At 43.8% G+C, this 17246-nt stretch overlaps 2 protein-coding genes across 14 annotated transcripts in view; one reads left to right on the forward strand and one right to left on the reverse strand.

Annotated features, from left to right (window-relative positions):
- TBPL1 (TATA-box binding protein like 1) overlaps positions 1-9967 on the forward strand; it is a 31377-nt gene extending 21410 nt beyond the window's left edge. For 6 of the 12 annotated variants that reach the window (XM_023649392.2, XM_070222760.1, XM_070222761.1 and 3 more), the window contains 6 exons: positions 3253-3431; positions 5394-5476; positions 5627-5690; positions 7166-7269; positions 7360-7454; positions 9436-9967. In XM_023649392.2, coding sequence (XP_023505160.1) covers positions 3297-3431; positions 5394-5476; positions 5627-5690; positions 7166-7269; positions 7360-7454; positions 9436-9515 — 561 coding nt within the window. In that variant the 5' untranslated portion in view covers positions 3253-3296 and the 3' untranslated portion in view covers positions 9516-9967. Of the gene's footprint in view, positions 1-3252; positions 3432-5393; positions 5477-5531; positions 5691-7165; positions 7270-7359; positions 7455-9435 lie in introns of those variants that run through there. The other 6 variants (XM_023649390.2, XM_023649391.2, XM_023649386.2 and 3 more) reach the window with 2 other exon arrangements.
- SLC2A12 (solute carrier family 2 member 12) overlaps positions 8424-17246 on the reverse strand; it is a 61766-nt gene continuing 52943 nt past the window's right edge. The window contains exon 5 of one of the 2 annotated variants that reach the window (XM_001504376.5): positions 8424-13800. In XM_001504376.5, coding sequence (XP_001504426.3) covers positions 13647-13800 — 154 coding nt within the window. In that variant the 3' untranslated portion in view covers positions 8424-13646. The remainder of the gene's footprint in view (positions 13801-17246) is intronic. The other variant, XR_011422254.1, reaches the window with a different exon arrangement.

Consider the following 17246-nt stretch of genomic DNA (forward strand, 5'->3'; position numbering starts at 1 on the left):
GTAATAGTCGCAGTTTGGAATATTTCTTCCCTAGTGGGAATTACTTTCCCCCATCTTTCCTATGGCAGTTTGGTTATTTTTTATTTTAAGGAAGTTTTGTGTGTGTGTGTATTTTCAGGAATAACCTAAGCTTTTTGAACTACTTTTAGGGGTAATCAATTCCTTTTTAATGCTGAGAATAAAGTTTACTCAGGTGGACCTTTTCTACCCATTGGTAAATTATTTAGCTACACTTAAAATTAGAAGGGGATCGGGACCAGCCCCGTGGCCGAGTGGTTAAGTTTGTGTGCTCCACTTCGGTGGCCCGGGTTCGTGGGTTCGGACATGGCACCACTCATCAGGCTGTACTGAGGTGGCGTCCCACCTGGCAGAGCTAGAAGGACCCACAACTAACATATACAGCTATGTGCTGGCGGGCTTTGGGGAGAAGAGGAAAAAACAAGAAGATTGGCAACAGATGTTAGCACGGGGCCAATCTTTAAGAAAAAAAGCAATTAGAAGGGATGTGATAGGCTGTCAGACGCTCTGTAGAAATTGAGGTGGTCTCTCCCACTGGGCTGCCGCTGTCGTATTTCAGAGGGATGTGACGTGCTCGGCTCTCAGAGTGAATCTTTATTAGTATTTGGTACTACTCTCTTGTTTTTCAAGGTGGATAAACTGCAAATGGGTCTTTCCTTTTTTGATACCGCTTCAGAAACGTGCAGGCTTTCGAGTCGAATGCCTGTTTTTTTTAAGTACCGACTTCTTCATATTATATCCTTGATTTGAAACTTCCTACAGTAATAATGTTTTCTGAGATGCTTGCCAGGTTGCTTGTCTAAAATACGAAGACTTCCTAATTTATGATGAACTCTGCCCACGACCTCATTTTTAGAATTCAAGTTGCTGCAGTATAGAAACAGTCAGCAATTTTGAATTAATTTCAAGGCTTTTTTGCATTCACAAAGATTTGCTTTACTCTTTCTTTCTTGACTTACTCTCACCTCCTACATTGTCCTAAGTGAGTAGTTTAGTACTCAGAGTAGGAGATCTGAGTCCATTTGTTTTAGCCTGTTTGATGTAAAAAATCTGCGTGCAGCAGTGAATTTGACATGGTTTCCTCATATGTAGTTTCTCCTTAAGGAATGCTTTCTTGTAGCCTGTTCTCATGGGATGTCTATCAGGATTAGGTTTGGCTGCATATTACAAAACTCCAACATATGAGAGATTTAAGATAGAAATTGACTTTTCTCTCTAATTCCTGAAGTCTGGAATTAGGACATGCGGGGAAATAAGGAGCTACACGGTATCGGGACTCAGGCTGCTTCTGCCTTACTGTTCTAACCATCCTTACCTCATAGTCTCGTGATCCCAGATGGCTACTTGAATGCCAGCTCTCAAGTCCAAACTCCAGGCACCAAGAATGAAGAAGGGCAGAAAGGCAAAGGGGGTCTCTGCTGGCTTAGTTGCCGCTAGCCACACTTCCCAACGACACAAAACCGTTCCCTTTTATGTTTCATTGACCAGTGCAGAGTCACATGGCCTCTTGGCTGTACCTGTCACCAGGGAGCCTAAGAAGTATGTGTTTTATTTCTGCCACGGCATACCCAGCTAGACGCCTGGTTCTAGTCATTGTGAAGGAGGGTGGAATGACTGCTGGGGTAAGCAGCTAGCAGCCTCCTCCTCAAACTTATTTCACAATTTTTGTGGGAACATAGAAAACCTGGTGGTGTCCAGATGGCTCAGTATCTGGGTTAGAATCTAATCATGGGAGGTGATGCTAAGCAATCTCTGCTCTGCCTGTTGGTTTGAACTGACTTCATTCATAATCACTGTCATTTTTGTGTTATTTCCCAGGTACATGTGCACAGTATTTTTCATACACTTGTATAATCCCTTCAACACTTCTCTAGTAAGCACCATCTATTCCATGTCACAGATGGGGAAACCGAGGCACAGGTGGATCACACAACACACACTGGGCTAGCCTGCTGCTTGAGATCAGCACTGGGGCCTGCTTCTGTCCACCTCTGTTTCTGTCATGGCCACCCCATCCCACCCGTACACAGAGATCATTGGAGGTTACTCAGACAGACACAGGGAGCAGAGAAGCGGAAAGATGCACAGATTTAGGGAATATAAGAGGGAGAACATAGGATGCCGCTGAGGTGCGCTCGGCACACAGGACGGAATGCTCTGATCCTGGAGAGGAGCTGGAGCCTCGGTCTCACTTGTTGTCTTGTTCAGTCAGACGCCAGAAGGCAGAAAAACAGGATCGGGTGTCCTCTGCTTGGACTCTTGGCATGGTCGTTGTGTTAGTCATGTAATAATTCGAGTCCCCGTGGAGAGTACTAGCCCTTCATGTTGTGGCCGTCAGGGATCTTGAAGACAGTTATAGTAATAGTATTACGATTTTCTGATTTTCTCTTTGTGCCTTAGGTAAGCTGCGTTGCCATTACTTATTTTTTAAGGTGCGGAAACCCAGTCAAAGAGAGGATTTTTTAGCTGGACATGGGTCACATGCTTAGTGAAGGGCTCAATTTTGTTTGTTGGTTGATTCATAGAGATGCTCCTATCATAGTTTTGAAAACACGTATTTTGGAAGAGTGTGGTCTTGATAAAAATGGTGTCATGCCGTTTATTCAAGCTCCTCCCTCCACACATAGGCTGTGAGCCCCTTGAGGACAAGAGGCTTGGCCTCATTCATTTTTTCTCCAGTGTTCTCAGTGTATAGAAGGTGTTCAGTGAGGGAATAGTGGCTGAATGACTAGTAAATGAGAAAGTCAGTTAGCAAATGTTATAATTAATATTTCTGCTTCTTTACGCTTAAGTCAATTACTGTACCCAAAATAGAGGAAAAATGGGTTATGCTTTTTATAGCCCTGGCAAGTTGTGTGAGGGGGTAGGGTACCATTGCTGGTTGGACGTTGGGACCGCAGAGCCCGCCTTTGCAGGTGGTGTCTGGAACGGCCGTGGCTGTGAAAGGCCAGAAGCAGGAGACAAGTCTGGTGAGCTCCTGGCCTGGAAAAGCTACTGATTAATTTTAAGGAATGAAAGTTAGGTCCAGATTTTGAAGGATTTTGTATGACATGTTACCTTTTAAAAAATGATGTTTTTAGTGGGAAAAAGAAGGGACATGATTTGATTTGAGTAACATTAGAAAAATAAAATAGATTCATTTCTTGCATTTTAGTTTTCAGGATTATTTGTTGAAAATAAATTAACAAAACATTTGAGTTTCATGACCTGACTTTGTTTTGTTTTATTTCTCAGGATGTGATCTTCGTGGTGGGAAACCGAGTTTTCCAGCTACCCCAATGGATGCAGACAGTGATGTTGCATTGGACATTCTAATTACAAACGTAGTGTGTGTCTTTAGAACAAGATGCCATTTGAACTTAAGGAAGATCGCTTTGGAGGGGGCAAATGTAATTTATAAGCGTGATGTTGGAGTAAGTATCTGAATTCTGGTATGTGTGCTACAGAGCTCATTTTATAGTGCTCCAAATGATCACATAAACTGTGTTTCCCTGCAGGTAGTTTATGAGCCCCTGGTGGGGCGCTCAGTGTCCTGGAGTCGGTGGGGTCCTGCTGAAGGCCCTGCCTCAGGACAGTCGCTCTGGAGACACCTGTCTCCACGCCCTGCCGCAGGACACACCGGCCCCCAGACAGCCGCTGAGCCCTCAGGTTCTGTTAACGCAGGAGGGAACAGCTAGACTTTCATGTGTACTCATTCGAATATCATTACATTAGAGTGATGCCCATACATATACACACACACAGTAATTTTTGTAGTACGATGTCATACCCCTCTTTAATTGGCCAAACTAGTTGGTATTCTTTAGTAACAAATTGCTGAAAATATTATGGTTCATATCCTAACCTGGACATTTCGAATTCTAGTTTTTGTTAAACTCTTAATATTTAAAATAAAAGCTAGTAAGTTACTTTTAACCTTAGTGTTTTGAGATTAACAATATAAATGACAACGGATGTTCATTTGGATTTTATAAACCAAAGAGTACTAAGATATATATCTTACTATAAGTTTATTGTGAAAATTAGGACTGTGTATGAAGACTCTGTTTAAGCTCTAACAATAGTTGCCAGTATACCGTGGGAAATTATCATTAGTTCTTAGTACTAGAAACTAAGTGAAGATGAATTAAGTTCAATTAAAAATTTCAGAGACTCACAATTAAAGATTTCAGGATGCCATTGTCATCAGTAATGCCATTGTCACTCTAAAAAAGGAATGAATGTGTCCAAAAAGAGGAAAGTGCCTGATGCTGCTTTGAAACTTCAGCATGCCCTACGGCGGTGAAGTCGTTTTTCTTAGGAAGGTTAACTGAAAAATCTGAGTTGATGGACAAGCTAGTGGTGGAAGACAGTTAAATGTACAATACGCTCAGTCCAGGGTTCCTCAGCCACTTGTGTATGAACTTTTATAATGTATTTTAGCTCACATTTTATTTTGGATCTTTGGTAAATTTTGTCTCCTCAGATTTAATAGCTTTCTAGTTTGATAATGTGGCATGTGACAGAGGAAGGGAGGAGCTCAAAATGTAACATGCTTCTTAAGGAGCAACATCTGATTCATTTATTTGTTACATTATTCAGCAAATATTTCATATTTCATGAAAGAAAAGTTGGAATGAAAATTTAAACTCACATGTTATCTTGGACCTTAATCCTTGACCTATTTATCCTCAGTCTGTAGGTAATTTCCTTCAAACCCGTAGCTTTAAATGTCTTTCATATCTAAGAAGTCTAAAATTACATCTCCAGCTCCAACATTTCTCCTACAGTCAAGATTTGCTTATCGAACTTGAATATGTAAGAGGCATCTCGACTGTGAGACACAATATCAAGTAGGGATGGGCACCATGATGCAGAATAAAGCAGGTGAGAAGTTAGAGAGCCAGCGAGAGGGGTCTTTTGGTGGAATGGTCAGGGAAGGCCTCTCTGTGGAGGTGGCATCTGGTGGGAGACCTGGATGAAGTGAGAATATGGAAGGAAGAGTATTCCAGATGAAAGCAGCAGCGACTGCAGAGCTCCTGAGGCATGGAACAAGGTTGGCGTGCGTGAGGATCCGTGCAGGTGGCACATTCCAGTGATGTGACCCGAAGGGAGTGAAATTTGAAGTGTTGACGTACTTGTAATACCTTGCTTTCAAGTGTGTGGTGAGAGATTTATACAGACCTTGTACTTTTAATTGATTAAGTGTCCTTTTGGGTTAAATGCTCTTTGTGTTCAGCTGGTCCTTGATTTCAGAATGGTAATTTGGAGAGGAGTTCCCTCAATCCTGGGTAAGCCTGGAGTGGCATTTCAACATGCAGATGGCCACAGAGCAGAACCACGTGTGGAAATTAACACTTACCATGTAACGAGGATTGTTTTGTTTTGTTTTGCAGAAAGTATTAATGAAGCTTAGAAAACCTAGAATTACAGCTACAATTTGGTCCTCAGGAAAAATTATTTGCACTGGAGCAACAAGGTAGATGTTGCTTGGGTTTGTAACCTTTGTTTTTTAATTCTCTCCTCACGGGAAGGAGAGTGTCGTAGATTTAGCCGCGTGTACAGTTAGTTATGGCCCTCGGTGTAGACTGACCCGTGTGACCGGCGGTCTTCTCTCCTTAAACCGCAGTGAGGAAGAAGCGAAGTTCGGCGCCCGGCGGCTGGCGCGCAGCCTGCAGAAACTGGGCTTCCAGGTAACTTTCTGAAGAGCGTCCAAGCTGCAGACGTTCAAGCGTTTCTTTTTGTAAAGTTAAAACTTGTCGTTTAATAGACTAAAGAAAGCCCCACAGAAGCTCCTCTTATGATTGACCTTTTTCTAGGCTTTTTATACTATCTTTCAGTACAAAAATGTAGTAGTAAAACTTGCCCCCGTGGGTGTTTGTAGAGGGTCCTGGCTTTTCCCAGATCCCTTTCCCCGGAGACAGACTTGTTTCCTCACAAGGTAACTGTCTAGTCGACTCTTCAGCTTTGTCACTTCTCACCAAAAAAATCGTCCTTGTGATCATGTCGAGAGTGGTATGTCAGGCTGAGTAGAGCTGCAGCCCCATGGACATGCACACACTGGCTGGCAGGCTCTCACACTCGTAGAAAGGTCACCATCGCTGGCAGGTCAGTCTTACCAAATACAACTTCGTAGAAGCAGAAATTTGAGTAAAATGAGTACGTGTTGTAGACTTGCTGGGTCACTTGCGAGTGGTGAGTAAATGACAGAAAGAGAAGGTGGGCTGTGCGCTCTGCAGAGGTGGGCCTGGGCCCTTTCGGATTTGGATGGGAAATGATGGGGGCTGAGCTGCTCTCTCGTGACCCCGTCTCCTCTGAGGCAGAGGTGACAGAGGCACTGAGGTGCGGGGAGGGGCTGTCAGTGCTGGAGGAGAGCGGCCGTGTGGAGAGCCCTGGGTGCTGGTGGGCCACTCTGCACGGCTGTATGACTTTCTGCACCAGCTCTGTGCCGGCCCTGAGTTGGAGGATGGTTGGTTCATCCAGAATTGCGGTTTTACAGGAACATGTGAAAAGATAGCGGGATAAGACCATTCGAGATGTTGCTAGGAGTGGCTGAAGTTACTAATATTGAGAGGACATTATTTTCAGCCTTGGAGCTTCTTTTCTTAGTGTAATATTAGAAATGTCGAGAGAAATCCTAGTTGGTTATAAACATTTTTATCACTCTCTCCCCCAAGGGAACACAACATCCAACATCTAAGCTCACCGACCCGTCCTGGAGGCAGGTCTGACCCTCAGAGTTCAGGGCACACTCACTAGTTACTGAGTGTTAAGTGACAGCTTTTCCATTTTGACTTTTTAAGGAGGACTCTGCTTTAAATTTTTGTCCTCACTATTTTCTCTTTTATCCTAGTAGATTGAATATTCCATTTAAAGTATTAAAAAATTCAACTAAATCTAAGGTTCAAAAGACCCCAGAGGTACTGTTTTAATCCTGTGATTATCTCAGGCTTTATTTATTTTTTTAGTGAAGTTTTTGAGGTTTTTTTCCCCTTTAATTATAACATTACAGATTTACAGATAATTTAAAGTACTAAATCCACGCTTCTGATGTTTGCTTTATCTTATTTGCTCTCATTTAAGGATTGGAACTTAATTATTAAGATTGCCCTGATGAGCAGATTTTTTGTTTCAAAATAATTCATTGAGTTTTACTTCTCTCCTAAAGGTAATATTTACAGATTTTAAGGTTGTTAACGTTCTGGCGGTATGTAACATGCCGTTTGAAATCCGTTTGCCAGAATTCACAAAGAACAATAGACCTCATGCCAGGTAGGTCTTTGAAGAATCAAGATAACTAACCAAATTTGAAATTACTCATCAGGCTACAAATACATATATTAATTGTCTTTTTTTGTGTAGTTACGAACCTGAACTTCATCCTGCTGTGTGCTATCGGATAAAATCTCTAAGAGCTACGTTACAGATTTTTTCAACAGGAAGTATCACAGTCACAGGTATTCTATGATATTGAAACCACGCTTGTCAATCATGGATGGAATGAGATAAGAGCTGCCCCTACCAGAACAGAAATATTGTCTGATTGTCCCCTTCAGGAGAAGCAGTCTCCTGGCTTTTAATGCTGTGGATTAGTTTCACCTGCTTCTTCATCCTGTTTTTAAATCTTGCATATACTATTTGGTGTCTCTCTTCTCTCCCTCCTCATCATCTTAGTGAGAGTCCCCGTGTGGTTCCGTGGAGCTGTAGGTCATTGCTCATTGCTCTCTAGTATCCAGTGTGTGAACTTACTCTCCACAGGCAGTGGGGGAGTTTTCAGTGTGGAGCTGTTAAGAATGTTCTAGTCTATGTTTTCATAGTATGATTTTTTTAATTTATGATATCTTGTATTTAAAATACCCGAGAAACCCATTTTATGAACTTCGTAGAGGTTTTACGTAGGCAAAATACTCAAAGGTAATTGATAGCTGTTTGTTACATTTTATGTGTATTTTGTTACATCTTTTGAGTCTTTAAGTATTTGGAAGGGGTGGTTTCAAAATAGTGACATGGAAGTCACAGGGTAGCATTAGCATGCCGAATGATTTTTAAAGGTACTGTGGTTATAATTATTCAGAGACAGTACTTGGGAGTCAGGCCCAACCTTCAGCAAAACTGAGATAAGAGAAATTTCTTCAGTGTCCTTGAAGTTTTCTTTTTATTTCTTCAATCCTTAGAGGAGGATAAAGTATTAATTGACCCCTTTAGATGCTTGACAGATAAGCTTGAGTTTTGGCTCGTCTGTGGGTTTTTGCATCTGCCTTGGAGTCTTGTGAAGTATATTGCCGAGGCTGTGCCTGAATCTTAAAATGGAGTGGTGGGTACACGTCTGTTTCCGCTATCTGTTTCTACATTTTCGAGTCCAGACTTCTGAGAGGCCCCAAATTCTATTGATAAGTTTCTGCTCTGTTAAGTTTAGAGTAAAACAATGCATATATAAAATCTTTATTTATTGTGTTAATCATTAAGCAACACAATAGCAAACAAGACAGTTGACCTGGTTAATAAGTATGCATTACATATTTACGTCTGGAATATACTATGGCATGTTAACACTTCGGTGAACACACACATGAGTGGTTCCCATGGGCAGAGCGCTGTCCTGTGTGGAGGGGTGAGGTGAGTCAGGAGTGGACGGGGGTGTGTCAGCGCCGTCGGAGTTCATGGCAGGTGCATATGTTCCTTTTCAGGATGTTTCAATGTTAGTGAAACCATTTTTATTCAAAGTAAATTTTATGGAAATATTTTTCATTGTCCTTTTTAATGTTTCTTTTTGGCTATTTAAAAGATCACAGTGTTAAAGTTATTCCTAGTGTTATCTGGACTAGCGAATAAGTAGCATCACCTTGTGCCTTCTCTTCTGTTGACTGGGAAGCAGTGAGGGTGAGAGGGCAGGTCTGTAACGAACGCGGGGACACCCAGTAGTAGCCCGCTGTGGGGCTGTGGACTGCAGACCACGTGGTGTGGACAGCCCTCTGCTTGCCCAGCACTCGGGGGCAGCTTTGTGTCCTCTCCTGGCTTCCTCGACACTCCTGTGAGCCTCACTCGAAGGCTAACCAAAAGCCAGACCAGGTGACCACAGGACAGTGGTCTCTGGTCCCACCTGTCACGCTTCCCTCGAGAAGCACGTCCCCACACTTTCCTCCTCCGTGGTGATGTGTGTGTGGTTTGTATGTTCACTCTTTCACTCTGGTCCCTGAAACAGAACGAGTAACCTCAGCTTCTGTTTCAGATTCTCTTGAATTGTCCGGAAGAAATGTTTATTGTCCTGGTTTTTATGGTGACTGTGGGTATATAATTACATAAGTGAAGGTTTTTTTAAAACAATTAACGTGATGTCCTGAACTGCTTGGATATCTTTAATTCTGGGAAATCAGCTTTCCTCTGCTTTCCTTGGCCTCCTCTCACTGCCCCCCCCCCCCCCCGCCCCGTGTGTTACAGGCCCAAACGTCAAGGCTGTGGCTACTGCTGTGGAACAGATTTACCCGTTCGTGTTTGAAAGCAGGAAAGAAATTTTGTAACTCGTCACTTAATTGGTTAGAATCCCTAACTGAGCACCTTTTAAAACCTGCTGCACATTGGACTCAAAACAGAAGGAGAACTGGACCAAGAGTAACTGAGGAAAGACTCTGAAGACCGCCATCGTTCACAGCTACAGTGTAAGCTCCGCCCGGTGGATCTTAGCTCAGACCTTGCTGTAATGTAAAAGGAAGTTTACAAGACGTGACGTTGCTGCTTTTACACGAGGACGTTCTATTTATTTTCGCAGGAATTCTCATGTCCCCATAGCAGAGCTGTCACAGTGTGCACTACCTTCGTTGTTTCGTTGTTGTCGTTATTTTTTCCCAGTTTGAGCTCATGTGTTTTATTTGTGAATAGCCTTTTACATTTTTGTATGCTGAATATGGGCACCAAAGAACCTGTAAAAGTTATCTTTTCAATTGAATGTGCACAAATAAAAGTTTGGAAAAGATCTCTCCTCATATCCATTCTGTAACTTTCATTCCTCATTTTCTATTTTAACAAGAATTGTATTCATAATTCTTTTTTTTTAATCTATGCAAGCTTAGACTTTTGCTAAAGTGCGTTGGCTTCTTTTTGAAGTGTATTTTGTACATAGATATATGCCACATGTGTATAGTATCTTTTAATGCTCTGTTACCAAATATCAAATAGAAGTTTTTTTCTCGCAGATTAGACATGAAAATGTGTATAGAAATTCTAGGGAACTGGAGTAGAACTTTATAGATTAAGCATAATGTTTTACGTTGCTAATTTAATATGATGGAAAATGTTAAATATCTTTTAAAAGTTACAAAATTGTAGTTTTAAAAGGAGAAACCTCTTACCTACGAGATGGATGTGAGGAAGAAGCTGTGCCGGGTTGTGCCTCGGATGCGCCTGTGTTGCTCTGGAAGGACTCAGCTCTGGTTGTAGGAAGGTCGTGATGTCAGGCTGGTGCTCAAGGCTCTAATATGCGCCTTGTCAGAAGCTGATGCATTGTGCTGTTTTACAAGAAGTGCCCACAAGCTGCCTCTGTGCCACAGGATAATTATAATAGAGTTCAACTTGAACTTGAAAGCCATTTTGCAAGATATGTCTTTCCCCTTGCTGTGTCTTATTTGATGGAGCTGTAGAGTGACTATTCGGTATATGGGATTGCTACTCCTAAGGTCATAAGAAACGTGCATTTGTGAAACAGCGCCTCTGGCCCACCCCCGAGCCCCGGAGTGGGAACGCAGGATCAGCCGCAGCTGTGCTCCGATGCGCATGTAGGAGGTTAGTGTCAGCGGCAGTGGTTTCACCGAGGAATAAAGCTGAGTGTAGAGTCGAGTTAGCTCTCAGTTAGGACTTAATGGAGACAGTGTTCCAACACAATCTTCCACTAATACCTGAATTCCCAAAAAGTTTGGAAACCTGTTGGAAAATTGCAACATCTTAACCTCCGTGTTCCAGCACTATTTCTGTTTTCCTTACCGTATTATAAAATCTTGAAACCTAGCCTAAGCACTGCACTGAACAGTACCTAATATTTTATGTTTGTTTTTATCTTCTTCTCGATGCCTTCCCCTCCCCCGCCTCTCACTCCCTCCTAAGTGAGGGGCAAAGGCGAACTTATATTTTCTTTCTTGTGAAAGACTTAATTGTGATTTTCAGACTTCTGTTCTTTTTTTACATTTGTGTTTATTAGCTTCATTTCAAGATCCAGTAGGATAGAGAATAAAATTCAGTGAAGTAGTTATAGGTACTAGGCAGACTGTTTTAAAAATTTGAGATTTTCCACTTAGTTTTAATTAACAGTAATAAGTGACCTCCTGTCTTGCAATGTTCACAAAGAAGAAATATAGAAAGGGGGCAGAAACATGATGATATGGCCGAGGTGCAGATCCAGATCTCGTACCAGGTAGATCAGGAGCTCAGCAAAATGCTTCCTCAGAACCGAGGAAGAAAGACAATCTGGTCTGGGTTCAGGGCTGCAGTGTGAGCATTGCGTGCAAAGGGTCGTTGGTGACCCCAAAACTTAAACCTGAGGAGAGAGGAGCATGTCGGGTGTTTTCTGCTGGCTTTTCACAAGTGCTGTAAATTTTTTATAAATAAAACTGTGAATATATACATACAAATTATAAGTATTTCCATTTTTTGTTTTTGAACTCAAAAAGCTCTGATTGGGAGTGTTTTGGGTTAAAATTAGTGTGAAGACAATTGTTTAGTTTTAGACTGAGGATAAAAGAAATATGAGTGTTGAAGACACTGAAATCATTACTGATAAACCTACTAGGTTTATAATCAATTTCCTGCCCATTTACAATGAATGACTAAGCCAAAAACTAGCTAAAGTGTATATAGTGTTTGAACTTCGAAGGAAATGTAACAATCTTCTTAAATACCTTACAATCTGTGATGCTTGGGAAAGAAAAAAATGCATATTGATTATCTGTCTTGATTTTTGTTTTTGAATCTCAGCATATAATTCTACCGACGATTTGTAATAAACTTCTAATCCTCTACAGAACACACTTTCTTTTCTCCTTCTAAAACCAACAAATGAACAGAAAACAATTCGTGCTCAGACTTGCTGAGGAAATGCACTGCGGCAGAACTACGATCTCAGATCTCCTCTCCTCGTAACTGCCCCACCGATTTCAGTCTAGACGGCACATTTCAGAGGCAAGACTGGTAGTCATTCTCCTGAGTCTCTGATGATAGTTTCACTGTTGCCTGCATAGACTGTAGTCTCATTACTCTGTCATAAGGAAATGTAGTGGGGCAGGCAGCCTTATATCAAACTGGGGCAGTTTGTTACTGGCTAATAGGAAAATTCCAAGCTAAAAAAGAAAGGATTTTTGACTCTTAGGATTCTCTTTTCTTCAGGTTAATCATATTTTTGTATCCTTTTTCAAGTTAAATTGTTCATAGTTTTAAGTTTGTGTGTCTTCCATAGCTTATAATGTTAGTGATCCGATGGGTTACTACTTAAGTGGTTTGAGATTCTTTATTGTAGATTTTTCGGTCATACCCAAATTCTATTGGTAAAATGCCTCAACAAGTCTGAAAATTCAGCTGGAGAAAGACGGAAGAGAGCAATGCCTTGAAAACCCGTGTCGGGTACAGCGGCCACCTCTGTTCCGTCATAGAGAACAACCCCGGGAGGGAGCTGTCCTGGTGACTGAATGTCATCTGTCACGTCTGCAGCTACCTAAAGTCAGCACCATGATGGCCTATGTGCCACACCTGAGGTGGAGACAGTCCTGAGGAGGCAAGGGCTGCAGGAGACTGGGTCGCTGTTGAGTTATTGTGAAAGCCTTGCAAAGAGAATTTTAGAAGCTTCATTTAACAGCTTAAACCTAATTGCTTAGAGATCTGTAAATAACTTAATGGCCTGCTCCTCTTTTAATGGTTTACTAACAGCTATTTCTAAATAAATATGGTCCCAGGATTTTGAAATTGCCTTTTCTATTCATATTTTTAAAAATGGATGGGGAAATACTTATTTCTCTCTGCTGTTTGCAGAATTGTTTCTTTTAATATTTTATAATACTAATATGAAATTCATAAAAGGATATTTTGCATTACATTGTAGTTCATAATTCATAAAATAAGCTGTGTCATCTTCATACTCGTTGAACTGTAATGAGGAGTTCACCTAGGATCCTCACCAGGAGCCTATCCTAACCTAGAAGGTGTGCGATTGTCCACACTGCCTCCTGATGCTTTTCTACACAAGACCTCGTGCAAGGAGCGTCTTAGTGGGCGAAAGCTGGGACGCTCGTGTTTGGAACACTCCTGTGTCTGAGTCATGAAGCTGCAGCTGGCCTCTGTCCACACAGACCTCAAGTAAAAGTTGATCGCATCGCTAGTTCATAGTCTTTCACAAGCTGCTCTGTGAAAAAGGCTGGAAATACTGCACCAGCCGGTATTTTTTTGGCCTGCTATCCTGCTCAGAGTAAGAAAGAGGTTACTTGGGACCCTGTACCTCGTCTACCTTTTGTGGTTCCTTTTAGGGGTGGGTGGAGATTAAAGATCGTCTTTGTAATTTCAGGGTGTTTCTTTAAAACTGGCTCCATTCCACTGAAGAGAGAGCACAGGCGCGGTCTGAGACACCCTTCCGCTCTGCTCTCAGCCTCCATCAACTCCGTGAGGTCCTCAGGGCGTTAGGTCTCTGGAGAAAGCTGCCCGGCTTGTCCCCTCTCACACAGCCTTTTACACTCCGAGAGCTGCTCCTGGGGTTTTCTCTCCTGAAGCTGTTTGGGCACTAATTCCTCTTGGTGATGACTCATAAAACAAATGTTGTTTTTCACATAGTTCCTGAAAGAGAAAGAAGCGCTAGAAAATATCATTCTTAGTTTACAGAACTTGAAAGAAATGTGCAGACTATTATTTTTTAAATTACCCTGTGGGGTAATGTTTTAGCTACGCAAAAAAGACATTTATTGCCAAGCCTTGGTTCCTCGTGAAATTCAGGATACGCCAGCACTTTGTCAGTGTCATGAGGGTCAGCTGGGGGTCTCCCCAGAACACGGCCGCGGCATTCCTGTCTGCAGGGAACAGGTCCAAGGACAGTAGGATGTGAACCTAATGGCGATAACATCCCAGATCCTACTTCACTTTTTTCATTTCTTGAACTCTGCCAATATGCTATATTTATGTCTACGTTGTCTGCCTTCTGCATTATTCCCTTGCTCCTGCATTAGCAAATTCTTTTCTACAGGATTCTTCTTGTCAACATAAAAATATGTTCTAGTATCTTACGTTTACTTAAAAACAAGAGGAGGCCGTCTTTGAACCTCCCTCCCTTTCAAATATCTTTTCCTATAATTTAACCAGTTAGTCAGTGGCTGCAGCATGCCTGCTACTGTGGATAAAGACTCCTGCTTTCAAGGACGTTAACTTGTCCTAGAGGAGACCAGCACTGAACGAAGAGTATAATTGCAAGTCGTGAACGTGCTAATGAGGAAAGTAACAGGAAAGGAAGAGGACAAAGTTGAGGGGGACTCTGTCATATTGCGGGCATCTCTCAAGTGACGTTTGGGGGGCCTGCTCAGTGGCGCAGCGGTTAAGTGTACACGTTCTGCTTCGGTGGCCTGGGGTCCGCTGGTTGGGATCCCGGGTGCAGACAAGGCACTGCGTGGCAACCCATGCTGTGGTAGGCGTCCCACATATAAAATAGAGGAAGATGGGCACGGATGTTAGCTCAGGGTCCGCCTTCCTCAGAAAAAAAAGAGGCGGGTTGGCCGATGTTAGCTCAGGGCTAATCTTCCTCAGAAAAGAAAAAAAAAAAAGCGACGTTTGCTCAGACACTGGAATGAAGTGTGAAGAATTGCAAGTAAAGTGTGTTTACAGAGAGACCAGTGTGGCCAGAGTGTAGCCAGGACGTGGGTGACAGAGATGAGGTTGGAGGGGTGAGTAGCAGCCATAGTAAGAAGTTTGCATTCTGTTCAAAATGTAGTTTGAGCCATAGGATTTTGAGCTGAGGAATGACGGTCTTTAGATCACTCTACAGGACAGACTAGAGTGCAGAGCTGGAAGGCCAGTTTGGAGGTTAGCATCGTGCAGGTGAAAGATGGCGGCTTGGATGGAGAATGGTACTGTGGGAAGTGTCAGAGGCATGACACGTTTCATTAACAGAGCTGATGACGTACTGGTAGTGTAGATGCGGGGTGCAGGGGATAGCATGGGTGACTCCTGAGCTGCTGGCCTGAGGAACCCCCTTCTCAGCCCCCAGCAGGAGGCTTGTGGAGGAGTGTGTGTGTGTGTGTGTGTGTGTGTATGTGAATGAGACTGGGAGTCCGGAGGAGTGTGTGTGTGTGTGTGTGTATGTGAATGAGACTGGGAGTCCGGAGGTGTGTGTAGGTCATGTCAAGCTAGAGATGCCTGTGAGACGTTCCAACAGACAGTGTTAGGTAGGCAGGCAGATCTGGAATTGGAAAGCCAGGTAAAGGTCCCAGCCTGGAGATCCACTTTTGGGAATCGTCAACTTACGGGTGGCGTACAGAGCCGCGGGCATAGATCTCGGAAGTGAGTGTAGGCAGAGGAGAGATCTAAGGACCGAGTCCTGGGCACTACTGTATTCCAAGGGGTGGAGGAGGAGCAAGAGGAGGCCAAGGAGACCACGGAGTGACTGAGGGAGGAGGAAGAGCAGGGAAGCATGGTATTCCAGGACACAAGTGAAAGAAACGTGTTTGAAGATAGGAAGCATGAGGAACTGGCAAGTGCTGCTGGGAAGTCAAGTGATACGGGACGGAGGCCTGCGCCTGAGGTTTGATAACTTGAAAGTCATAAACCGCCTTCGGAGTAAGACAACGGGAAAGAACGCTTGAGTGGAGTGAGTTCAGAAAGACTGGAAGGTGAGGACATGGAGACCACAGACATGGAGCGCTCTAGAACGTGAAAGTCCTGGCAGGAAACGGGGCGTACCTGGAGGGCATCTGAGGTCTAGGGAGGCATTTTGTTTATGATGGGCAACAGTGCAGCTCGTGTGTGTGTGTGCCCACGTGCCTGGGGGCACAATGATAATCCCGTAGAAGGGGGATATTGATGCCATACTCGGTGCTCAAATGGAAGCACTGGCCTTTGCGACCAGGCAGAGGCTGTGGGCATGGACATGGGTAGGTGAGTAGATGACGTGGAGGATGAGGTGGTCTCTACTTCTGCTGTCTCAGTGACCTGAAAAAGCAAGATCAACAGAGCGTAGGGAAGTGGGAAGGAGCGCTGGAAGCTCGAGGGTGGTGCACGGTGTGCGGTACTCATCTTGGAGAGCAGGAGAGCCACCCGCTGGGGAGATGCAAGATGTTCCGGTAGGCCTGCTTGAGATTCATGTTCATCCCTTGAAACTAGTCCTGTCAGCATCGTCGTGTGTTTTCTTGAGCCATGTTTAGCTCCTCGGATGCAGGGATGAAATAAGCTAAGTCAAGTGGTTCAGTCAGAGTGAAGCCTTGCCTGAAGGGAGGGCTGGTGGTCCATGGAATCTGAGCAGATGAGTGAGGACGTGGGATGGCTACTCGATGGACTCCAGGTCCTGCTGTGGCTGGAGATTGTTGAGGTGCAGGCATGCGAGCCGGGACACAGAGTGCGCCCAGGGTGAGGGGGGCGCTGCGAATCAGCAGCGATTGGTGGTGGCAGTCTAGGGTGGGACCATCCCGTTTGCGCCCCCTCAGAGCCAAACTGGAATGAGTGGACTGTCGCTGATTCCTCACGAACTTCCACTCTCCCCTCAAACCTCTCCAGTCCCCGCTGGTCCTCTCACTCCACTGGGACCGCCTGACAAGCCTGGGGTCACCTCCCTCTTTGTGTGGCCCCGTGGCAGCACGCACCTTCATCCAGTCCCGCCTCCTTAGACACTTCTTTCAGTTTCAGTGCTACTGCCTGGCTCCCCCGCCTTACTGCTGCCTCCTCTCAGTCCTTTCTGACACTCCCTTTCCTCTGCCTCCTCTCTAAATGTCGGCGTCATCTTGGGCTCAGTCCTGGACCTCAGGACCATCTCTCTGCTCTCTGACTAGGTGATCTCATCCAGTCCCATAAACTAAAGACCACTCACAAGCTGATGGCCTCCCAGACCTGACCCTAAGCCTCTGTCTCCAGAATTTCAGACATACGTATTCAGCTGCCGACTAGTAATGTATCTATCTGGTGTCTAATGGACATCTCAAAATTAATACATCTAAAACAGAACTCTCTAGTCTCCCCAGCCCTGGAACCTCGTCCTCTTCCAGGCTTCCTAACCTCACCATCTGTGCAGTCTCTTAAGCTAGAAA

Source organism: Equus caballus, chromosome 10 (assembly GCF_041296265.1).
Source record: "Equus caballus isolate H_3958 breed thoroughbred chromosome 10, TB-T2T, whole genome shotgun sequence".
Lineage (NCBI taxonomy): Eukaryota > Metazoa > Chordata > Mammalia > Perissodactyla > Equidae > Equus > Equus caballus.